This window comes from Ovis canadensis, chromosome 18 (genome assembly GCF_042477335.2).
Source record: "Ovis canadensis isolate MfBH-ARS-UI-01 breed Bighorn chromosome 18, ARS-UI_OviCan_v2, whole genome shotgun sequence".
NCBI classification, from domain to species: Eukaryota; Metazoa; Chordata; class Mammalia; order Artiodactyla; family Bovidae; genus Ovis; species Ovis canadensis.
The window spans coordinates 26,638,221-26,663,565 of NC_091262.1; the positions used below are offsets into that span (position 1 = coordinate 26,638,221).

The 25,345-nt window shown below is 42.1% G+C and overlaps 1 protein-coding gene and 1 pseudogene across 9 annotated transcripts in view; one reads left to right on the top strand and one right to left on the bottom strand.

Moving 5' to 3' along the window:
- Window positions 1–25,345, bottom strand: part of CHD2 (chromodomain helicase DNA binding protein 2) — a 112,877-nt gene that overhangs the window by 72,769 nt on the left and 14,763 nt on the right. For 3 of the 9 annotated variants that reach the window (XR_011250258.1, XM_069559319.1, XM_069559318.1), the window contains 10 exons: window positions 20,862–21,093; window positions 16,988–17,074; window positions 15,273–15,334; window positions 8,644–8,748; window positions 5,492–5,632; window positions 3,793–3,926; window positions 2,875–3,100; window positions 1,451–1,551; window positions 509–553; window positions 184–362 (listed from right to left, as the gene is read on the bottom strand). Coding sequence is in view for 8 of the 9 variants with exons in the window: in XM_069559319.1 (XP_069415420.1) it covers window positions 184–362; window positions 509–553; window positions 1,451–1,551; window positions 2,875–3,100; window positions 3,793–3,926; window positions 5,492–5,632; window positions 8,644–8,748; window positions 15,273–15,334; window positions 16,988–17,074; window positions 20,862–21,093 (1,312 nt within the window). In the remaining variant the exon portion in view is untranslated. Of the gene's footprint in view, window positions 1–183; window positions 363–508; window positions 554–1,450; window positions 1,552–2,874; window positions 3,101–3,792; window positions 3,927–5,491; window positions 5,633–8,643; window positions 8,749–15,272; window positions 15,335–16,987; window positions 17,075–18,159; window positions 18,372–18,898; window positions 21,094–25,345 lie in introns of those variants that run through there. The other 6 variants (XM_069559321.1, XM_069559320.1, XM_069559322.1 and 3 more) reach the window with 5 other exon arrangements.
- LOC138423438 (adenosine 5'-monophosphoramidase HINT1 pseudogene) lies at window positions 21,446–21,922 on the top strand (annotated as a pseudogene).

The following is a 25,345-nucleotide window of genomic DNA, read 5'->3' on the forward strand; positions in this document are numbered from 1 at the left end:
ATATCCTCCTCTCCTGTTTTAATGGTTTTCCTTCGATACCAAGATTAGATCATCATCTTCCACTTCAACACGAGACCTGTCTTTACTTCTGTAGTCTTTTCTCTTCCCAACACGCATGTGTGTGGCCAGACCTTTTCAGCAATACACCTTTCCCCTGAAAACTCAAAAGCCCAGTCAGCACACCTTGCATTCTCTCGTGGGGATGGTTTTTGAGTTGTTGCGACTGTGGAAGCTGTCAATACAGCTCTGGAATTTCTTTCCGATCAGGGCTTCGTCTTCCCAGCTGCACTCTGAATAGGGCAGTCCCATCCACTTGCATAGATACTCAGGTTCGTTGGAAGGGGCCGGCTTCCGGCTGTGAGCTATTTCACATACAAAAATGTACAGATCAGCAACTGCCAATCAAAGGAGAGGGGTGACATTCTGTTTTATGTGTACCCAAGGCAACACCACGCGGCAAAACAAGAGCTGCTCTTAGACAGTATTTATAAACAGACCTCTCACTTACCTGGAAAGTCTGTCTGACCCAGTGTAGATTTGCTTGTCTTCACAGCTAAATAAATGGAAAATTAGGTAAGTTATCACCAAGACCAAGAAAACAGTGACATTTCAGGTCCTGTGAGGTACAGTACAAATATACTCTACTATCTCACATCCTAAAAAAATAAAGAGACAGCTGTGCTGTTCTCACAACCCTGTCTGGCCCCATTTCTCTGTCTCCCCACCCGCACCTGCAGCCCCACCACTGCATGCAGTCATCCCCCCGGGCCAGGCCTAATGCTGAGCTGAAGGACCAAGCCCCAGTCCTCCCCGACTGGCAACCCCACCTGCCGCCCGAGCCACGCGGGTCACCTGGTGCTTGGCACGCCTGTCCCCTGGCTGCCACCTCACTGGCGGGCCTTTCTCACTCTCCTCTGCTGGTTTCCTCGCGGCTTCCAAAAGCTGGAATGCCCTCAGACTTCTGCTCTCACCATGTATACATTTCTTGATGCTCTCATTAAACCTTAGGCTTTAAGTACTATCTACACACAGATAAATCCTCCAGTTTCAATCTTCAGCTGAGACTGAGTTCTAAACTCCAGCTGCTCATGCTCTACAGCCTTCACAACACTACCCACTTAGATGACTGTGAAGCGTATCAAACTGACAAACTGAGCTCTTGATTTCTCTTCCCTTAACCTTGCTGTTTCCGTAAATGGTGCCTCCACCCTCCTGTTTGCTCAGGCGAAGAATACTGACACCACCCTTGCCACTTCTGTCTTCCCCCATCTCCAAATCTACCAGCAAATCTTACTAGCTTTTCCTTCAAAATAAATCTACGCATCTGACTATTCTCCGAAATTACACCTGCAAAAATGCATTTTTTAATATCTATACATTACTCCCCAAAAAGAAAGTTCCTTTATTCCTGGAACTCCAACACTGCTTAAATGAGTTTCCATGTACTTACCTATTACTCTTTCTACGATCTGATACTGTTTGTTCAGCTCCGAGGCCAGCTCTTGTTGGCAGTTGAAATATTCCACATCTTCAGGAGAAACCTTCCCTAACCTGGCCAGAAGTCAAACAGGAAAAGCACATACTAATTAGACCTGGAGAATCCATACTCATCTATCAATGCAAAGTCAGAACAGGAAAGGAAGCTTAGTCTTTACTTTCATATGTCCCTTTAGTAATCTTGTACTAATAATTAGGCCAGAAATTTTAAGGAAAACATGTAAAACTTGTAGAAAACACTGAAACCACAGACTTAAAGGACACACCAGTTGTTCTTGCTGATGTGGCCTGTTTACAAAGAAACCTAAAAATAACTATTTTGTGTGATGAATTTATGTGATCTGTGATAAATTCATATATCTTAACAGACAAGGCCAATAAAACTCAGATTTATAAGAAAAGATGTCTTTTTTTAATATACGGTGGACTTTAGGAGTGATTAAATGTTGACATTTTTAGAAAACCAATTATTCTCAGTTATAAAACAACACCAGCAACTTGAAATTAAATACTACTATAACTTTCAAGGACTTTCAAAATTCTAATAATTGTTTTACAAACTACTCATACCTCAGAGATATATATTTTCATTTTTGACTCAAAGAAAAAAAGTATCTGATTTACTGAAATAGCATATTCTTCACAGTAATAAAACAGGAATTGGAACCCATTTGTCCCTATTCTTAACACTAAATAACCTGATCACATGATACTGAAGCGTGTGTCTCCAGGGGGAATTTACACTTCTTATTTATTATCATTTTAGGGGTGTATTTGTGGCCCCATGTTTCTCGTACAACTTGGCATGTTCAAAGCTGTAAGTAAGCTAAAAACCACAAGGTGATTACAGTTTCAGAACATTCCCGTCACATCATTTCTGTAAACTGTAAAACCAAGATCAGTTTTAAGTATACCATATCCCAGAGAGTTCTAGAACACTAAACTCCTGACATCCAGGCTATGCCAGCACAACCAGAGAAAGTAACAAGGTGCTTAAGGACATAAGCCTTGGACTCAGGCTGCAGGAGTCCCAGTCTGGGGCCCGCAGAGCTGCTCTGTAGCTCACTCTGCCAACAAATAACACTCTGTAAAAATCTCACAGGCTTACTGTGAGGACTGACGACAAGATCAGGTCTGAAAAATGCCCCATAAACTAGTTGTTATTATTAAACTCTACAGACTTCCTGGCTATACATAAAAATATGTATTATCTTCAGGTCACAGTTTCATAAAAAGGTAGCCATGGATGCCTCCACATTCATTCAGGTGACAGAGGCAGAATTTGATATTCTAGACAGTCACGTTCTCCACTGTTTAAAAACTCTCCCTTCCCCCAGGCTGCAAACGCATTTCTTTTATCTAGGAAAGGTAATGTACCATTGCTTGATTTCATCCTCTTTCTTCTTGAAGTTCTCTAGTTTTTTTAGACCCTTCACTTTCTGTTGCTGTAAAGACTCTTCACTCTCCCATGTGCTGTGGATATATGACCAGCCCTTCCACTTGATGAGGTACTGGACTTCGCCTTCTTCCTTTTCAGGGTCAAAGTCGCTACTAGGGTCTCCATTAGCTTCGACTGCATATACAGTGGTAGAAGCTCCAGTGGCTGCAAAAAGATTCAGTTAAATTTTAAGAGGTCTATGAAACCAGACCCTGAAAAGCTTCCCAAATACACAGTTGTCTAAAGAGTCTCTTTTCGGATAAAGTACCAAAATCCTTTATCTTCAAATATGCAGAAATTCACAAGCAATACAGAATGAACATGCCCAGCAATTTAAATGTTTTCAAGATGCAAAGCCAATTTTTCCCATTTAAACATTCTAAAATTTGCTGGTGAAATCAAAGAAATCTTTGTGTTCAAACACAATAAACACAGAACAGCAACATCCTTTTGTTTTGGTCCCTACCAATTCAGGCTAAATACATAAAATTTGGGCCTTCTGAGCAGGGAGAAAAAGTAATCTGCCAGCTTCCAATGGCAGGGAAGTGGCAGCAGGAACCACGTCTAGCCGCAAAGGTGGCAAGAAGCCCCTGAAGCAACGCAGGAAGCAGGCTAAGGAGACGGACAAGGGAGCAGCAGCACTCAGGCAGACACAGAAGGGCAGCAGGAGGGGCTGAGGAGCTAAAAGCAGAGGCACAGGCAGGGCCCTGGCCATAGGTGGAGTGGGGGAGCCGGAAAAACAAGCCGTTCCTTGAGGCCACGGTCATCCTTAAATCCATTCCTACTTAAGCATTTGCATTCCCTGCCCTAACACTTGTTGCCACCTATAGCAAGAATGAAGCACTGTCTTTGCATACCTCCTTTCTTTCCCAGCCTTGAATCTAAGACCTTTTCAATAGTTTCACTATTATCCTGCTGTTCATCAACTCCTTCTCCAGTCATTTCAATGAGGTCATCTGAGTCAGTCTCAAAGTCATCGTCTTCTTTATAACTGTATGAGGAATAATGCCGAATAAATAAGAAACTATCTTTTCAGATCCAAAATCACCATTCGTAAGATCATTAGGACAACCCTTTTGGCTCCAACATGGTGTTTTGCAGATCAGCCACAATAAAGTGGGCTCAAAGTTCATTTTTCATTCCTGCTTAAAGTATTACTGCATGTTCATAGATAGCGGAAGGAAGGCTAACTCATATTTCAAAATAAAAACTAAAGTGATTTTTGTAAGCAAGACACAGAAAACTACAAGGACATTCTTATGTTTTCATTTTTTAACGACATCATTATTATGTATAAACAAGGAAACAACCAAGAAAAAAGAAAATGCATGATGAAAAAAATTGCCTAATGAAAAAACTGGTTCTAAGATTAATGCAACAACCCTGCATTTTGTCTCCCAATAACAAGAATATGAAATTTAAGTCTTCAAGTCACTGACCATGCTTCCTGGTACTAAAAATATTAAAACATAACTTTCCACCATATATTATATTAACAACAAAGGGTCTGGGAGTTACAAAAGAGAAAAACACAATGCTGGAGGCAGTACAGCTAGCTGTAGGAGGAAAAAGTGCTAAGCTACACGTTAATATAGTCAAAGCCTAGTCTTAGCTTTCAAATTATTAACTGCATTCATTTCATAGGTTATTAACAACTTCAGGATTCAGCTTCACCATCTTTAAGTAGACCAAAAGAAAACTATGTACCCTCTGAAATGAAATTAAATGCCCTCTGACTGGCATAAAGTAAAATATGTGTGTTTTGTATCTATTCCTTTATTTCGTTTTCTATTAATTATTCATACACTATCATAACCTTGTTAAGATTATTACATCCAAGTAACATTATATAAAGAAAGTGAAAGTCGCTCAGTTGTATCCGACTATTTGCGACCCCATGGACTATACAGTCCAGGGAATTCTCCAGGCCAGAACACTGGAGTGGGTAGCCTTTTCCTTCAACAGAGGATCTTCTCAACCCAGGGATCAAACCCAGATCTTCTGCATTGCAGGCAGATTCTTTACCAGCTGAGCTACAAGGGAAGCCCAACACTATATAAGCTGAAACTCAAAGGAATTTATCTGATTGAAAGTGCAATTCAAAAGTAAGACTGCAATCCAAATGTCTTTCCTAAAAAACAGTGCTCTACCTTTATTTTTGTTATTTTCTTGGCCAAACCACAAGGCATGTGGGACCTTATTTCCCCAACCAGGGATCAAACCCTCACCCCATGCATTAGAAGCACGGAGTCTCAACCACTGGACTGACAGGGAAGTCCCAAAGAATGGTATGAAATGAAGATAATGTCACTACCACTCAAGGAAACGTGACCTTGAAGTAGTTCTCTTCATAGGGATGAAGGCTTGATATGATTTATCACTATTATTTCCATTTTCCTATTGGCCAGGACCATTCTTTTTGAAAGAACCTTTCTGAATACAATCTCAAGACACAGGTCATTATTTTCACCTGTCAAATGCCTGATCCTGAACTTATTAAAAGCAAGCTCTAGCCCCTTCCTCTCACTAATGAAACCCTTCCGGGACATCACCTACCTCACATTTTTAGCTGCTCTGCGGCGCGTCTGCCTTTTGGGAGCTTCATCATCTTCATCCTCATCATCAGAAGAATCTTGCTTTTTCCTCTTTCCACGCTGAGTCTTAGGTTGCTTTTTAACACGAGGTTTGGGCACTGTTCTAAAGTGAGAAAAGGAAAAATGGCCAAGTCCTTATTTCATCATTTGGTGTCTACTTCAAATCTATATAACTGTACTTCCCAGAGCAGGGCTCACCATAGAGATTAACCAAGGGAATGTTAATACATGAATATTCCTAGACCCTGTTCCACGAGATTCTAGTTCATGAGAAACCCGCTCCACTAGGAACATGGAAACGGCTCCACTGCTGAGACCCTCCAGCCATTTACAGGAGACACCGTCGGCCCACTGTAACGGCAGGCTCCACACCCGCGGACTTAACCAACCATGGATCAGAAACTTATCTGGGGAGAAAACGTCCACAAAGTTCCCAAATGCAAATTTTGAAACTGCTGACCATTCACAGTGGTTTACCTAGTGTTAACATTGCAGCAGGTATTAAAAGTAATCAACAGATGACTAGAAGTACATGGGAGGAGAGGCCCAGTCTACACGGAAATACGACAGCACAGCATTTCACACAAGGAAGGGACCTGAGCATCCGCAGATTCTGGCATCTATTTAACACAAGGCTCCTGGGACCCATCCCTGGCAAGGATGAAGGGAGGACCGCACTGTGGGTTCTCGGGCAACGACCCTCCACTGCTCCTCAGCACCACCTGGCACAACGACACACACACAGCCTGTTGCTGAGGGCAGCTCTCTTCTGGGCAATTTGGAAATACCTACCAAAGTTACTAATGTAACCATTTTACTTCTGGGAATAAGTAAAAGATACAAACAGATATAAACTGATACAGGCACAGTAACTATTCACTGTGCTATTTGCAATAACAAAAGATTAGAAAAACTGAACGGTCATCAAATGGGAACTAGTTCAATAAACAGAATCCTTGTTATTGTTGTTCAGCCACTAAGTTACATCTGACTTTTCTGCAACCCATGGACTGCAGCATACCAGGCTCCTCTGTCTTCCAGTATCTCCCGGAGTTTGCTCAAATTCATGTCCCTTAAATTAGTGATGCTATCTAACCATCTCATCCTCTGTCATCCCATTCTCCTTTTGCCTTTAATCTTTCCCAGCATCAGGGTCTGAAAACAGAATACCATGGGACCATGAAAAACAATGGAGGGAGGAGTTTTTCTGCGCGTTGGTAAGGAAAGATTTCCGAGAGAGATAATGAAAGAAAAACGCAGGAGATGCATGGAATGTTATCATCTGTATAAAGAAGTAAAGGACAAGAAATAACTACACATATTTTTTCTTCTATGTACAAAAGACACCTTGGAGACCACCTGAGAGACTGTGCCCTGCCACAGACCCGGGCACAGCTGAGGAGCCAGCCCTCTGCAGGCGGCGTCTCCCCTGCAGCCAAGACCACGGGCACAGCTGAGGAGCCGGCCCTCTGCAGGCGGCACCTCCCCTGCAGCCAAAACCACGGGCACAGCTGAGGAGCCGGCCCTCTGCAGGCGGCGTCTCCCCTGCAGCCAAGACCACGGGCACAGCTGAGGAGCCGGCCCTCTGCAGGCGGCACCTCCCCTGCAGCCAAAACCACGGGCACAGCTGAGGAGCCGGCCCTCTGCGGACACGCCTCCCCTGCAGCCTAGACTGAAAGCTACAGACTAGGAGCTCTCACAAGGAAATCAAGTACTCCAGCAGCAGCGAAAAGGTGAGAGGAGTAAGACGGTGACGGAAACTCACAATCACAGCCATCTCTTTCTCTCACACTTGCCGTAACCAACACTGCACAGACAGGTGGCCAGAGAGTCAATAAAAGATAGGCAAAATCTAGAAGACAGGCCTGGAGTGGGCTCCAGGGCTGAGCAATGAGACTCAGATGGAAGGAGACAATACTCATCCATCTCCCTACAGGGGTGGAGGGGGAGGGGACAGGGACAGCATCCTAAGCCATGGACAGACAAGGATTTCTGCTGTAAATGGCCAGGGGATATGTATTTCTTACTCCTCAGACGAGAGGCAAAGCTGAGGCTACCACATAGGCACGTACATAACAAGAGAAAATAAACTCCAACAAATATTTTACTGAAAAATTTCAAAATAAAATAATAATGATCAAGTGTATTTTTTGTGATACAACATCTACTAACGAGAAAAACAGATTTCTTTTTGAAGGGATGAGAGCATTTCACTTAATTAGGATTCAAATTTAGTGTTCCACATCACAAAACTACAAATGTTGACCAGAAGCTATACTGAGGGACTTCTCCAGTAGTCCACAGGTTGGACTTTGCCTTCCAATGCAGAACCCTGGTCAGGGAGCTAGGATCCCACATGCCTAGTGGTCAAAAGATACCAAAGCATAAAGCAGAAGCAATGTTGTAACAAATTCAATAAAGACTTTAAAACCGGTCCACATCAAAAAACTTTTAAAAAAACAAGCTATATTGAGCTCACAGGCCACATAAAAATAGTGGGGGGAGTGGGATTTGGCCCAAAGACAACATGCGCCAGCCCCTCCTAACACTGCAAGGAGAAAGTCTTCCTGGGCCTCGCTGCCTCCTGCCTTCCTCCCTGCATCACCAGTGCCTTTGCTGCCATCTGTCTGATCAGAAATTACCAGTTTCCTCCCACCTCCACCTACTTCCATCTCTGGACAGCTTCTTTGCTTAATGTCATATAGATCGTACGAACAGGGTAATAAACAGTAAAGTATGTTTCAATCAGCCAATTAAACGTAGGAAAAATTAGTCCTCCCCAAAAGAACCTGTACCCTGGTCAAATACAGAGAGCTTTTTTGAAAAGTGGAAGATATATTTGTTCCTCATAACCAGTCCACGTGGAATATGAAACACCAAGATTCACTCTCTAGCTGTGTACTGCGCAAACACACAAAATCCACAGCAGCTCGGTCATCTAATTACTTGCTAACGATGCAGACGAGCAAGAAGTTAATCAGGCATTTGGAATCCAGATTCGCAACACACTGCAGCTCGTCAACCGCGGCCCTCGTGCCAGCACTGCACCATCGTCCTCAACCTAACACAGACCAAGCTCAGCCAGAGGCAGAGACGCTCAAGCACACACTGCACCTTCTGGGGACAGGTCTTCTGGCTTTCACTGTGTGTTCTGGTTCACTCTCTGTACTGGAGCCTTGTTCCTGTTCATCTTCTGAGAGCTCCCGTTTCCATTTTTCTCTGTGATCAAAAGCAAAGCAAAATTTTTTTTTTTCTAAAAGAGTTCCTCAAGATCATTTCACTTGAAGAATGTGACAAAACCAATTTCAAGCAGAAGAGCCAAAAAAGGCAGAATGCGTATATTTTAGATATTATGCTAAAAGATTTGTTTCAGCTCCAAATTTTGGTTGGGCTCCTTCCTGCGATGTACAATATCTATTCCTATTTTGTATCTGGTATCAAAATAAATGATGAAGCTAAGGCTGTATTTTTAACTATTTGTTCTGGAAAAAAAAAATGTTGCCAATTCTCTAATATTATATTTTTATTTACTATTATCATTGACCAGACTGAAGCTATAATATATACTAGATCAGAGGTTTTCAAATTTTAGCATGGATCTAAACTATATAAATGATTTGCTGAAAGAGTCTTTTGGGCCACAGCCAGTTTTTGATTCAGGAGGTCTAATGGGAGGCCTAAAAATCTGAATGTTACCCAATTCAGATGATGCTGATACTACTGACAGAGTTCTCTGAGTACTACACTAGCTATCTTCAGAATATGTTGATTAAACAATCCCTAAAATTATGTTATTAATGATAAACCTACCACCTACTAATTAACCTGTCCAGCTAATGAAGTAGTGTTAATAATCACTAAATACAGTAGGTGTTCTTCTGCTCATCAAGATAACAGATGACGCGGGAGAGCCATACCCTATAGATGCCCTGCTCTCCCCCAGCAATTTCTGAAGTTTACTTGAAGACCAAAAAAGAAATCACAGGAGCTCAGCTCACTGCCCACCTGCAGCGAAGAAGGAAGGAGCGCGCATGATAGCAACTGGTCATGAGACATCCAGGGAAACAAAACACTCAACAGGCAAGAACCTGGGTTTAAGGTTTCTCTCTAAAGACAACAACTACCACGTGCCTCTGGGTCTCTGTACAGAAAATGAGGTTATGTTAAAGACAACTGCTGTCAAATTCCAAAGTCAAGTCAAAATTCTTCATGGGAAAATAAGTCAAAGTAATAGTGGAAGAACCTTTCTAAACAGTCCTACACTTGATTCAGCAGAAACACCAGGAAAGAAAATGTTCTCAAGCCTTCCATGAAAAGGTCACAGAGCTCTTCCACATACATTACTCAAGTTCTACTGGCACAAAGGCAGGCAAGTGGGGATACATCTTTGTTAAATAAAGATACAAAGAATGAATCCTATCAGTCTGCCAGACAGGTAGGGTGCTTATGGACAGTGACTGGAAAAATATTAAGGTCTGCGATTATCACCTAATATCCATCCCTCCCTCTTTAAACCAAACCATACTTTGGGCACCTGCCTTATTCACCTTTCCTAGAGCCTCATAAAATAAATGTGTTCTAAAGGATCCAAGGAATAGATGGTGATGGCCAGGAGGAAAAAAGATGTCTCCAGCAATGGGGAGACTGGCACCTAAGGATCTAGCCTTCCTTGGCCAAGACTAGAACAGTTTATTTACCCCTTAGAAGGAGCTTACACAAACTGGAGAGCAGTGGTTTCACAGGAAACAAGCTTGAAAGAACATGCACAAAAGACCTAACGGAGAGCAGATGAGATGAGAAAGATCTACAATCAAGTGTTATTCGTAATTTCCATAACTCTGCCAGGACCTGAGACTGTTAGAGTAGCTAACGAGGTCCACTTCAACAATTTTAGAGACTAAAGTGGCAGCAGACACTGAGAGAATGGATGTTGAGAGTTTTCCAGTTAAACTGCAGATCTGTAGACGTACAGATAACCAAGAGGACTTCGAATCTTCCAATATAAGAAGGTACAAACACTTAGCCAACCAACTGGTCCAAAGTCCTATTCCCATAGAGAGGGAAAATCAAGCCCAGTGGGAACAAGCTGTTTGGTATATGTCAAACCCACATTTCTGCTACTCTCAACAGAACCCACTGGAGACCATTCCAGGAGCTGAACAGCTAAGAGGCTTAAAAGGTTGAAAGGAGTGTATATGTATCTGAAATCGGTGGATTATTTTAAATTTCATTTTAATTTTCAAGAATGGTGGGGGAGGGGACAAGTTAGGACCAGCAGTACTGTTAATTCTGTATAAGAGGTGAAGTGAAAATCAATTACTAACAGATTACTGCCCCAACCCTGGCTCTCCAACAGCTGAAACCAACGTCCAACCCTAGAGTTTGCTGGCTTCTCAAATAATGTAGACTGTATGAGGAAGACTCCCTGACTAAGCCATACATTACAAGCTGGGCTGCAAAGAAAAGTCTCAAGTATGAGATCATGATTAAAATATTTTTCATCTTAAAGGAGACTTGAATTGCCAGATCCAGTTCTAAGAAGCCACCAGTGGGATTCCCTAAATGGGAATCAATGGAACTTTGGTCAAAATTTTGGGAACTGGGGGAAAAAAATACCAAGATTTGACCACTGAGGCCTCAAGGCCATATAGATAGATAGGAAAAAGTCAGAATGCAAGTTAACTAGGAATGGTTTTCCTTCTTTACTGGGAAAACGTGGATTCCTTTTTTCTTTACTGGGAAAAATCAAATCTAAACTATAAAAGGAATGAACAAAAGCCATTTTAAAATAAAATAAGCCTAAAATTTGGCCAAGAGCCACTGAGTCTTCCTAATTAACTGTCTTTAAGAGCTCAAAGATGCGAACTCCTTTCTCCTCCACTTTAGAAGGCAGATAAGGAAAACAGGGAACCAACTGCTTCAACATCACTGATTTTCAGTCAATTTCCCCAAAGAGGATGGTGCTCAGAAGCAAGTCTCACTGAAGAGGGTGAGTCTGCTCTACCAAGGACTCTCTTCTGCCATGTCACGGGACTGTGGCAGACTGCCACTTTACAGCGCTGGGCAGGAAGAGACAGCTATAACCTCAGCTATAACCTCAGGAGAACAAATGCCTACAGGCAAAATCATGCTAATTCCAGGTGGAAGAGAGGGCTCTAGGGCCACTGTTCAGTGGCGCTGAACACTACTGGGACTGCAATGAGTCAGCAGAAATCCTACCCGACATTCCACACCTTAGGACGGCAGGAATAAGGACTGCCTTGCCTACCTCCCGAGAAACCTGTACGCAGGTCAAGAAGCAAGTGAGAACTGGACATGGAGCAACGGACTGCTTCAAACTTGGGAAAGGAGTATGTTGGTTACACGTTGTCACCCTGCTTATTTAACTTCTCTGCAGAGTACATCATGAGAAATGCCAGACCGGATTAATCACAAGCGGGAGTCAAGACTGCTGGGAGAAATATCAACAACCTCAGATATGCAGATGATACCACTCCAATGGCAGAAAGCAAAAAGGAACTAAAGCGCTTCTTAATGAAGGTAAAAGAGAGTGAAAAAGCTGGCTTAAAACTCAACGTTCAAAAGCCAAGATCATAGCATCCAGTCCCATCACTTCATGGTAAATAGATGGGAAAAAGGTGGAAGCAGTGACAGATTTTTTTTTTCTTGGGCTCCAAAATCACTGTGGACAGTGACTGCAGCCATGAAATTAAAAGATGCTTGCTCTTTGGAAGAAAAGCTATGACAAACCTAGACAGAGTATTAAAAAGCAGAGACACCTCTCTGACAACAAAGGTCCACGGAGTCAAAGCTATGGTTTTTCCAGTAATCATGTATGGATGTGAGAGTTGGACCATAAAGAATCACCAGTTAATTAAAAAAATGTTTTCCTCCTCTAAGCTTTTAAAACGCTAACTCACATGACTCCAGCAGAGTTAGTCCTTCTAAGACCGTAGTCCTCAAAGCGTCAGTGTCACAAAAGCAAGGAGAGTCTGTGAAGGTGCCCCAGACTAATGAGAGCTGACACCTGATACAGCATTTGACCTGAGACTGGGCTCTGCACTGCAGGTGGAAAATTATAAACGAGACTGTTGAGCTGAATGGCCAAACTGGAGTCCAAATTAGACAGCGGTATTGTGGCGATGGTAAACCTGTTTACCTTAACATTGTATTTTGCTTACAAAAGAGAATATCCTTATTCTTAGGAAATACACACTTAGTATTTAGCGGTTAAAGACCATGCTGTATGAATCTTAGTCTGAAATGGCTCAGAAAAAATATTGCCTTGTGTTATACATAGATATATATAAAGAGAACTCTCACAATGATAAAGCACACGGGGCAAAAACGGTACACAGCGGTGAATCTCAGCATACAGGCATTCCTCGTGCTGCTCTTACCCTTAAAATTTTTCAACTCTGAAATTAATCCCCCCCCAAAAAGTTTAAAAAATGGTTCCTTTAAAAGCTTTGAAACCTGCGAGACAACCTGCAGTGCTCTGGAAAAACACCGCCCTGTGCTAATATTCCAATGTCCACTCCTCTGAGCGCACCTCGCTCAGTTCTGAAGCCCATGTGCGCACACGCTAGGTTGTCGTCCTTGCTGAGATCACAGAGGGGCTGGCAGTGCAGTCTCTCATGACCTGAGTCTCAGCAGCTGCAGGACCTCCCCTAATCCATGTTACTAATACTAACTAAACTGACTCAGAAGAGCTCTCCACAAACCCCAGTGCCCTCCAGCTGCCCAGAGGAGGGCACAGCGTGAGGCCAGCCCAGCGCCCAGACAAACAGGCATGAGGAGAACCTCCGCTTACGCTAAGTTCCTAAGGAAGAGCCCAGAAGTAGACAAGCAGCCTCACAGAAGACACCCCCTCTCCCCGTTCCTGACAAGGAGTGGAAAGGTTCTACTCCGGCAAAGAACGGTCACAAGGGCCTCTGAGAGTTGCCTACTTTGGAGAGCTCTCAGGACTGAAAGGAGAGGGAAAAGCAAACACAGAAATCAGTCAAAATAGCAAGTCCGATGTATTACACAGGGGCTGAAAGCTGGAGGGATTCTCACACCCAAATAAAGCTACATAAATGAGGTGTTCAGGGACTTCCCCTGGTGGTTCAATGGTCAAGACTCTGCGCTCCCACTCCAGTGATGACAGGTTCAATCCCTGGTCAGGGAACTAACATCCCACATGTACAGTGGCACCCCCCCTCCCCCCAAAATTAGGAGTTCAGGCTTTCAAGTACAGTACATTTAGATTCCCGCCAATGGACCAGCAAAATGTAGCCAGAGGGTGGAGCCTCCCAAGCCTTTAGCCTGGGAAACTGAGATCTCCTAAGCAGGCCCTGGGATGGGAAGGCCCAGAGCCTTCTGAGCTGCCATGAAGCAGTAGCTTGCCTACAGTTATCATTTCTGCAACTCTAATGAAATATTTAAAACACAAATGGAAATTGTATGCCCTCTGGGAAGGGCAAAATTAAATACTATGACTTTTCTTAGCATAATTTCTAATAACTGTGTTAAGTTACCAGAGTATTACCCTATTTTAGAGATGGGTAAGTATTACCCTATTTTAGAGATGGGGAAATTTAAAGACTCTCGTTACTGTGCCTCAGGCCAAATACTTAAGAATTATGCTGTGCTTAGTCACTCAGTCGTGTCTGACTCTTTGCGACCCAATGGATTGTATAGCCCAACAGGCTCCTCTGTCCATGGAACTCTCCAGGCCAAAATACTGGAGTGGGTTGCCATGCCCTCCCCCAGGGGATCTTCCCAACCCAGGGCTCAAACCCAGGTCTCCCACATTGCAGGTGGATTCCAGATTCTTCACTGTCTGAGCCCCCAGGGAAGCCCATGAATACTGGAGCAGGTCGCCTATCCCTTCTCCAGGGGATCTTCCTGACCCAGGAATTGAACTAGGGTCTCCTGCACTGCAGGCGGATTCTTTACCAGCTGAGGTTTTAGGGAAGCCCAAGTTAAGGATTACTAATACTTTAAAACAGAGAAGGTATAACTGGGACTCTCAGCAACAGCCAAGGACAACCGCTTACCATGAGAAACCCCTGAATTTGTGTGCAGGGTTTTGAGTATTTTTCTGAGAAGACAGGCTGTAGAATTTTGTTTGTCAAAGGGATTCATACATTCCACCCCATAAAGATTTAACTATTTCTCAAAAAAATAAGTCAAAAAAATTTTTACCATAAGTGGAATTTTTAAAGTTTTATAATAACAAATATATAATCCATATCATAAAGGAATTTCACATTAACCTTATGAATTAAAAGTTTCTTGCTTAGGAACTGCCAACAGTGAAACCACACGGACACAATAAGGTATTTCCTATTAAAATGGTGTCCAATCAGTATTAACTTTATCACACCAGCACAAACGAACAGGAAACACAGCCCATCTAAATGTGCTCCTTGCTTAACTGCAACAGAACACCAAATGCCTCTATGTTTGAGATTTGTGCACATTTTTAAGAAAAAAAATAATAATGGGGCCGATAGGGCAAATCAGATGGAATAGCTGGTGGTGTGCCCTGAAAAGCAGCCCAACGTTTAACATTTGAAAAACTAAAAACTTCAAAAGCCACTGCTGTTGCAGCAGACTCAGAGAGACAGGAAGTCAAGACAGCAAGAGACAGAAGCGGACGCCGGGCCCAGGGCGCACTGCAGACACAAGGCAGGCAGGCCCACAGACAGCCGCCCGCGCCAGCGCCCCAGGCGAGGACCACCCCAGGGGAGACTTACTGTTTTTTCAGCTGCCTCTGGCCTCTTCTCTTTGGGCTCCCACTCTCAGACCCGCTACTTGCCTTCAGGGTGTGAGGGGGGAAAAGATCAGAGACTTTAGTTCACAGTTCTCAGGACAACACAAGCCCCGGTTCCACAATGTACTCAATGCAACATTACTCAATACGAGCTTTCAGACAGAGAGACACCTAAGCCTCTGTTTGGTGCTGTTTACTCTTTCGTTTTGAAAATTAATTTGTCTCTTACTGTTGAGTTACCTGTAACGCCAAGAAGTATTTCTTTCAGCCTGACTTCTGAAAGAACATAGTCTAATAAAAGTTTGTGACGAAGGAAACATCCCGTATCTACAGTGGCCCACTGAGCAGCCAGCAGCCACACGTGGCTGAGCCCCTGAAATGTGGCTGCTGTCACTTAGGAATGGACTTTTCATTTTACCTAATTTTAACTAACGCACATTTTAAAAGACCCATGTCTAATGGCGACCATACTGGGTCCTGATATAGAATGTCTGGCACGAAAACGCCACACAACGTCTAGTGTGCCTTTACAGGCGGTGACTACGAACCTGCTTCATTTCAGACTCAATGAAGCGCTTGTTCAATCGCGAGCCAGCTGTACTCTTGCTGACAGCGGCAGAGCAAGCGATTAGTCACGGACGTTTGAACAAGTCTTTTCCCCACATGGTAAACAAATCGGCAAAATATTCCAATTTCTGTTGGTCCTGTGACCTACCAACAACGTGTTAATTTATATACAAAAGGGAAAAGGTATACGCACCATGTGCTTCGTTGTAACAAACATGGGAAAAGAAAGCTAACTAAGGTTAACCAGCTCAGAGGTCACTCAAAGTAAAACACCATACATGCTGCGCATGTGTTATGGCCAACCACACTTTTAAAGTCTACTTACTGCCCCAAACTCATTAACCTTTGGCTACTAATATTTAACTGTTATCAGTGGGATGCTACATAGTTAACAACAGCAAAGTCCTCCAAAGAATGCAGAGGGGACATTTCACTGAGAGACCAGAGAACACATCTTCAGAATGTAGTCTATAAACCTAACACAGAGTTAAAACAGAGATTTTCCCCAAAAGCTTCACACAAACTGAGGGAAGGTCTGATTCTATAGAGACAACAAAATTCAATATATACACTAATTTTTAAAATCAACCTTTTCAATCTCAGAAAGTTTGATCAGAAAGTAAATAGGCATTCAACATTTTATATTGCACATTAAAAATGAACTTGGAAACCAAATTTTAAGTTTAGGTAAAATAAAATAATTACTTAAGCACTCTCCCTTGCTCAGCAGTAAATCTGAAACGACTTCCACTGACTGTCACCTCTGCTTAGTGACCCAGTTAACAAAATCTAGAATTTACAAACTCGACACTTTAAACAGTAAACTTCTTGCAATAATCAACTGCACTATATGAGAAACAGACAAAAATTCAAGGGCAGTTTTATATAACACTCTACTAAAGCAGTTTTATACAATACTCTACTAAAGCACACACTATGACATGATCTTTCTGGTCATTTTTTTTTTTAAAGCCACACGTGGCTTTTCCGGCTGTACTAGGTTTAAAAAACTTGCTTTCTGGTCACTTAACTCCCACGCCTGAAGTTCATGGTAATACAAACCAGAGTCAGAAACGATGAGGTAAGATAAGGAGTGTGATCTTATCCCCTTAAAACATTGTTTTTTCTTACCTCCTCCTTAATATTAAATCGTGACGGTTCTTGTCTGCTTCGGTTTGACCGCCTAACCCCATAAACATCAGGATATTCTTCCCACATCTGTAAGATTAACAGACTACATATGAATCTTTTTTTCTTGACCCCCATTTACTATTTACATTATTGGAACATATATTTCAATTTAAGTGAACTCCAATAACTAAATATCAAAGGGGTTGTTTTGTTTAATGAGACAATAAAGGACCATCTTTAAAAAGAATAAAGCATATTACCCTAGAACTCATTAAAGTTGTGACAATGTCTCTTCCTCACTACATGGCTATTAAACTAGAAAGTATGTTGCTTATCCAATGTCAAAATATAAACTTACAGTTGAATACTATGGAGACATAAGAGAACAACTGTTTCCACTAAAAAATATTTACTTATGAATTTTAAGTCCCTAACGCTTTCAATTTCAGCTTTGACTGCATAAGACTCATCTGAGAAACTCAAATAAAATAAAAAGAGCCCCACCAACAACTTTCTGTTAAGTACGAGTCAGTTTACTTGTATATATTTAAAAATTCCTCAGGATGTGCAAGATGCCAGAAACAGTCAAAATTCAGTATTTCGAACATTCAGCTTGAGTTCTCAGAATGAGACCCACTGGCACCCTTGCTCCAGCACACTCCATTTCACTAACAGTATTTAACCCTTTGCCTTTAAGATCTGATTGTGGCCTCTCCTGCCTTCCAAGATGGCCTACACTCTTTCTATGGAGTGTATATCTCCCCAAATAATCCTTCTTTCACTTTAAAAAACTCAAATTAACAACTCAAAAGGAAAAATACAAAAGCCCCCCCCCCTTTTCTCCCCGTTGCTCTAAGGATTCCTCTAAGGATTCGTCTAACCCCCAGTCTCTCTCTTCTTCCAGCAGGTAACGGCTGATAAGTATGTTATGTGCGAGTGAAGTGAAGTGAAAGTCATTCAGTCGTGTCCGACTGTCTGCGACCCCCTGGACTATATATACAGTCCATGGGATTCTGCAGGCCAGAACACTGGAGTGGGTAGCCTTTCCCTTCTCCAGGGGATCTTCCCAACCCAGGAATCAAACCGCGGTCTCCTGCATCGCAGGAGGATTCTTTACCAACTGAGCTATGAGGGAAGCCCATGTCGTGTGTACTTTTAATGAAATCAATCACCTGTAGGCAAAATGAATTTAAAAGACTGTGGAACACTGAAGTGAAGATGCACAACAGAGTTAAACATTTAGAAGAGATGCTTGAAAGCCAAGATCAGAAGGCTGGATTTGCCACTGAAATACGGGAGGCAGCTAATGTCATGAAAATATTTGGAGTGAGGCAAGAGAAGCCTCGGGCTGTGGCTCATCATGAAATGTGTGGAAACTGGACCCCTAAAAAGACAAAAATGATGAAAGACGATTCAGGAACACAATATGTCACAAAGTCAAGGGAGGACATAATCAACAGTACCTTAAAAAAATATATACCCCAGGAAAGCCAAAGAAAAACAACCCCTCCAAAGGTAACAAGCATGGTGTTCTAGGAACAGGCATTTCAGAACGAGAAGCCATATAACCATGTAGCTCAGTGTCCTCAGTTTACAAAAGGGAAGAATCCTTAACCTTAGAATAGTATGAGTCAGAGGACAAAAGATCCAACCAAGAATTAGTAACAATCCAGTGGCAGGAAATAAAGGCAAAAAAGGCAGCGAATGTCCACAACTCGAACCAATGGGGCAGAGAAAGGGAGGCAGCAAGAGCTTTGCTCCAGCCCTGCCAATCAACCCACATCCACCCTTTCTTGAACCTGACAGCTATGAAGTGGCTCCACAGGAATTAGTGGTTAACTGGGTGAATTCTTTAAATGGTAATACATTAATTAGTTCTACCATTTTAAAATATTAGGCATTCAGGCTCACCTGTTGGGACTTTATTACAACATACACTGTCATGTGTACATCCTAAAATCATCGTGTTCCCATCTGTCCTTTTGAGGGGTGCTGCTGCTGCTGCTAAGTCGCTCAGTCTTGTCCAACTCTGCGACCCCAGAGATGGCAGCCCACCAGGCTCCCCTGTCCCTGGGATTCTCCAGGCAAGAACACTGGAGTGGGTTGCCATTTCCTTCTCCAATGCATGAAACTGAAAAGTGAAAGTGAAGTTGCTCAGTCATGGCCGACCCTTAGCTACCTCATGGACTGCAGTCCATGGGATTTTCTAGGCAAGAGTACTGGAGTGGGTCGCCAGTGCCTTCTCCCTTTTGAGGGCTAGTGATACCTAATTCAACCCTCCAATAAAAGCTACCATTTGAAAGAGAAGAGTGAACAGAAAACAAAGAGCGTTCTTTTTGTAAAGTCATGACCTAATCATTCTAACTGGCTAGTACATCCATCCAATATCTATTAACTTCTTAAAATTGATCACCTTAATATTTCTGCCTAAACCTGTACTTCCATGGTGACATGCAATCTTAATCCTGTCTCTCTCATATACATATGTATATTATACACACACACATATATTTGGCCTTACAGTTGATTCCCAGAATCCCAGTCAACATGACTTTAGTAAAGTTTTAAACACCCTGTGCAAGCTGTGGTTTCTATAGCTTGCTTTACTCTCTGCAAGTAAGGAACTCGTCACTGTACAGAATAAAGTTGAAAAAGATGGCCAAACAGGCCTTCTGCAGGCAAATTTCTGAGCTGAATGACACTCAGAGAAGATACTCTAAGTGGTACCTTCCACACACAGGGTCTCTCTGAAATGTCACCACCTGAAATGTCCCTTGTGAAGGGTCTCCACATATTGAGAGGCAACACAGCACAACCCAAGTGTCTGAAAGTCCCTTCTCTGGTGATGAGTTAGCTAGTAAGGACAGTTTTCATTTCCCTGTCCCTAACACTACAACACTACCAGCATTCCCCAACCTCCCACCAATCCTTCAGGGCCATTTAACCTTAAGCGATGACTATACTGGGAACAGAAAAACTGAAATAACAGTTAATCTCAATTCTGCCAACAGTTAAAAGCCACTTTTTTTTTTAAATTTCAGGATTGCTGAAGCTAGTCTATGGAACTTGCAGACAATTTAAAATCGTTTGTGCTCCTGGGAAGGTCTCTTGTGTGCAGACACAGATTTGTATCTTAGAAGAAAAACTGATTTCTCATGAAGCTTTCTGCATAAGACATTTTTAAATTTCTAAAAGCAATCTTTAAATATTTTTAGTGATTCTAAACTTAATTCTCTCGAATTAGAATTTCACAAGATCAGCCGCATCTCAGGACTACCTAGACCAAGTCATTATTTTTCCCCAAAGGAATGCATCCCAATGTGTGGACATCAGTGAGAAAATTCTATGCAACTCACTTTTTACCTTTTTGCATTCTCTGCTGGAAAAATTCTTCTGTTAGGCAAAGAATATCTACATTGCCTAGGTAAAGATAATTTCTTTTCTGTGAGGAGTACTTCTCCTTCTATTCTTTAATAAAACACCCCTTATTCTTGGACTGGAATCATCCATCAAACTACAACTGTATTTCACAATCATCTGTGAATGATTTTCTCTGGTATTACTCACTATTGTGCTAAATATATATATATAACCATCTTTTTTTAATGCTAAAAATCAAAACAACAAAAATGTCTCTCTGCCCTAGATGATGATGGTTCATGTAATTATTAATATTTTCCTCTTAGCCCTGTGTCTAACTAGTAGAGCAGAAAGCAGTCCCCATTTAGATCCAGAGAGAGAGTATTACTAGAAAAGGCAGCTGCAGATGAATTTTCATTATCAAGACACACTAAGGAGCTTCCCACAGGAACGCAGAGGTCTGCTCTCTGGTCCAGGCTCGCGGCACACTTGTACTGTTCAGCAAGGCCGATACCTTCTTCACATCAGCTATCCGTTCCTTCTTAGAGGCTGGTTTCTCTTTGGCTTCTGGAAGGACTGGCTGGGACTTGGAACCTGCCGATTCACTCTCGGACTCCGACTGACTCTCCGAAGATTCAGAACTACTATTTGACTCACTGCCATGGCCACTTCCTGGATCGCTGCCCTGCTCACTCTCCGACTGGCTGCCTGAGTCTGAACCCGAAGCTTCTTCAGATGCTGAATGACTTAATTAAAGAAAAAAAAAAAGATTTAAAAAAAATTTAAGAACTGCCACATAAATCGGTTAAAAAAAAAATCCTAGCATTAATATGACAGTAGATAGGAATTTGGGAATACAAGTTCAAAATTTTCAAACATACTTTTATATTATTTGCAAATAATGTTACTAGTGCCATTCTCAACATTCCTGACACCTGACACCTACCATTTCCTGACTTATTCGTATGATGCCATATGCCACGTAATTTATATAGATTAGCTCTTTGAAAAAGTAAAATAAAACGGGGGATATTATTTTGTCCTTCATTCAGACGAAGAAAAACTGAAGCTTTATAGTAGTTAACCTCCCTGCCTCCCGACCTTCTCCCCGGCCGGCCGCACAGGAGGGAGGCAGAGATGGCAGATGAGATCGCCAAGGCTCAGGTCGCCCGGCCTGGAGGTGACACCATCTTCGGGAAGATCATTCGCAAGGAAATTCCAGCCAAAATCATTTATGAGGATGACCAGTGTATTGCCTTCCATGACATTTCCCCTCAGCACCTACACATTTTCTGGTGATACCAAAGAAACATATATCCCAGACTTCAGCAGCAGATGATGGTCGAAGTCTTCTTGCGCATTTGATGGCTGTTGGCAAGAAATGTGCTACTGATCTGGGCCTGAAGAAGGGCTATCGAATGCTGGTGAGTGGAGGTTCAGATGGGGCCAGTCTGTCACGCTCATCTCCATGTTCTTGGAGGTTGGCAGATGAACTGGCCTCCTGGTTAAGTGTGCTATAGGGATGATTTTGCCTTCTCTATGCAGTGATCAGGTTTGCAAGTTCCAATATGCTAAACAATTTTTTTTTTGCCTGTGTATGGAGATATTGCAAAAATAATTTTTAAAACCCATACATAATAAAAGACTTTGTTGCATGGCCTGAAAAATAAAATAAAAGTAGTTAAATAATTCTCCAAGATGACACAGGTAGGGTTTGAAACCAGGTACATCTGTCTGAATCCACTTATTTGTTTATTATTCAGCCCCTCCCTCCTCAAGACAAAGACAAAATCAAAAGGAACAAACAAAAAAGAAAGCAACCAACACAGAACAAAACAAAACCAAGGCAGAGTCACTCAAACAGTAAAAATGCAATCGTTGCAATTATCCAATCAATGGCTCTCAAAAACAGTCACAAATTAAAAACATATACACAGTAACCCCAAACCAGAACTCCTGCCCTGAAATTTCCTGCAGGTGAATCCCAGACCTGCAGACTTAGAAGAAAAGGATAAACAAAGAGTCTAGTCCAGTAAAGACTGCCACTGGACTCCCACACAGCCCCAACTTCATCATTCCAAGCCCCCCTCAGGAAAGCACAACAGCAACAGGTAAATGACAGCAGAAGTCACACCAAAAAATAAAACAGAAGGCATGTTCTTCAATGCTAAAAAGAGAGCCAGGGGCACGGCGGCAGGAATGAGGATACTATAAAGAGAAGAGACCTAAATCTGATGGACTCTACAGGGAAAAAAAGAAAAAAAAAAAAAGGTGGACAGCTCCCCCAGCTCTTCTGCTTAGAGCCTATCTATTCATTTAGGAGAGGCAGAGCAGAGGAGGAAGCAAGCAGCAACCCAGAACCTACAGTAATGCCAACACAAAGGACCTCAGGTCTAGCAACCAGAAGACAAAAGGCACATGGCGGGAAAACCAGAAAGGGATTTTAAAAAGAGCAAGGCTTTTTATCTACCACCACTCCCTTCCACACCAGAAACGAGGTGCTACCATTTGACAGCCGTGTCCACAGAATGAACAGGACAGTACACAGGGAAGGGGCATTGCCCAAATATCCCGTGTGACCCACAGCAAGCAAAATACAGTCAGAGGGGCTTCAGTCGACAAGAGGAAGCAGTGAGGACACAGGGAGGACAGAGTCTGCCTTGGGAAAGGGAGCAAAAGGGGAGAGCGACTTCACATCTGTCCCAGAGTGGAGCAGATGCTGAGCACCTTACGTGTCTGTCTGGCTTATACGTTCACCAGCACAACACTTTTAGGCATTACCACCCTCATGCGGAGGATGAGAGTGCTAGGGGGCAGTGAGGCAGAAATTCCACCTCAAGGGTGGCTCTAAAAAGCTCATGGTTTATTTCACCACAAGAGTTCAAAGTCCTAGAGACTCAGCCGATCACCCTGAACCCTGTAACAGTGACTCAGTACCTACAAGGCCCCACTGCACTGACTGACTCCTGGATCCTTGGCACAGTCAAGTTAACTAGTCCAAGTGACTAACACATCTTAACTCACTTATTCTCCACCTGTGACCACTCAGAAGGTGCTCAGCAAGAAGAAAGAAGCGAGAAGAAACAAGTAACCAGTTAGAAAATGCCAGCTCTGGTCCTCCTGGCCTGGGTCTCCACCCTAGGTAATCTCAGGCCTGCGCCCTCTGGCAACCTATGTCACTGCCAACGTGATGGAGACAATTCAATACCAGTTCCCACATCAGCGTATACCTGTGTCCATGAATACCTCCTTCTCTTTGAATGGCCTCATAGGATGAAAACATGTTTAAATTGTTCCCTTATTAAAGGGACATTTAGGTTATTTTTAAACTGTTCTCTTAATGAATAAGCTACAAATATCATTGATATACTTCCATATCTCTGTATTCCTGAGCAAAATATTTAGATTTTCAACTCGTTCACTATAAAAACTTGTTTCTGAATATATGCCTCATGTGCATCTGCGTTTGTGTTTGTGTAGGAAAGTGACCTCTGGAAATGTGAGCAGGCATACAACGCCCTTCAGGTAAAAAACACATCCATGTTTCTATCAGTACATAGCTACGTGCATAAAATCATTTTAATCACCAAACTGCTAACACTGGTTTACTCTATGGGGAGGGTTATTTGAAGTACCTTGTGGATTTCGTGACTTACTTGTGCAATTTAAAAATAAAAATAGTTAACTCTGAAAGTCAAATCCAAGAGAAAACATCAAATTTACAACCATATTTACTTCTGGGGGTTAAGGGAGGCAGATGTATTCTCCAGGAGTTACCATGCCCTCCTCCAGGGGTTCTTCCCAACCCAGGGATTGAAACCAGGTCTCCCGAACTGCAGGTGCATTTTTTACCAGCTGAGCCACCAGGGACCCCCAAGAATACTGGAGTCGGTAGCCTACGCCTTCTCCAGGGGAACTTCCTGACCTAGGAATCAAACAGGGGTCTCCTGCATTGCAGGCAGATTCCTTACCAGTTGAGCTACACAGGAAGCCCTCAAAAACAGTTAACTCTGAAAGTCAAACCCAAGAGAAAACAGGAATTTTCAACTGTATTTACTTCTGGGAGTAAAGGGAGGCAGATGTAATCAGAAAATGATATGGACAGGTTTTAGGACTGAGGCTGAGTGGTTGAGTCATAGCCGTTCACTACATATCAATCTTTTTAGTCTTTCAAATTGTTCATAATAAATTCAACCGAGAGTCAAATTCAAGGCAAGGGGTGTAAGAATCCCCAATCGTACAGAAAATGAACTAGAGTTATGAATGAGAGTAAGACCAAGGGTTTTTTTTTTTAATCGTTTCTGAAACAAGTCAGATTTAATCAACATAAAATAATATTCGGGGGGAGGAGTTTTTAAAAATAAGCCTTAATAAAGATATACCTCAATTAATTTGCATACTACTCCTAGGAGGACAAGTTCCTAAATATTGAATTAGAAAAAGAATATTTAGGAAAAAACGACAAATATCTCCACATTTAAGATACTGACGACCTAATTATTAATTCAAAGGACATGAAATTTCCTGAAATATTATGAAGATTCACTATTAATGCCTAATGATAATACAAAATACTATCAATATTAAACTGTAGCCTGAAATGTTTATAGAGTAAGAGATGTGCAAAGTCCCCAAGGCTAGAAAAAAGGACAAATCAAGTTAGAGGGTAAGTAGTCCTTTAACTAAGCTTTCACCTAAATTAAAGTAATAAAATTACCTGAGTTCCAATGGCATTAACAGCTAGCTATAAGGCAATGAAAAATGAATTTGAGAATTATTATCCACCATACATACAGAATTCTCATGAAAAATAAGTTTACCTAAAAATTACACAAAACCTAAGTTGCAGACAAGTTTTGTAATTTTTGATTGAACAATCACAACAATGGAAACAGAATGTATAAATAAACAAAGGGGACTTAAGTCAAAATTGGGAATTGTTGGACTCCAATAGAAAAATACTTTTTAAAAAAGCTTAACACTTCCTGTCACTCACTG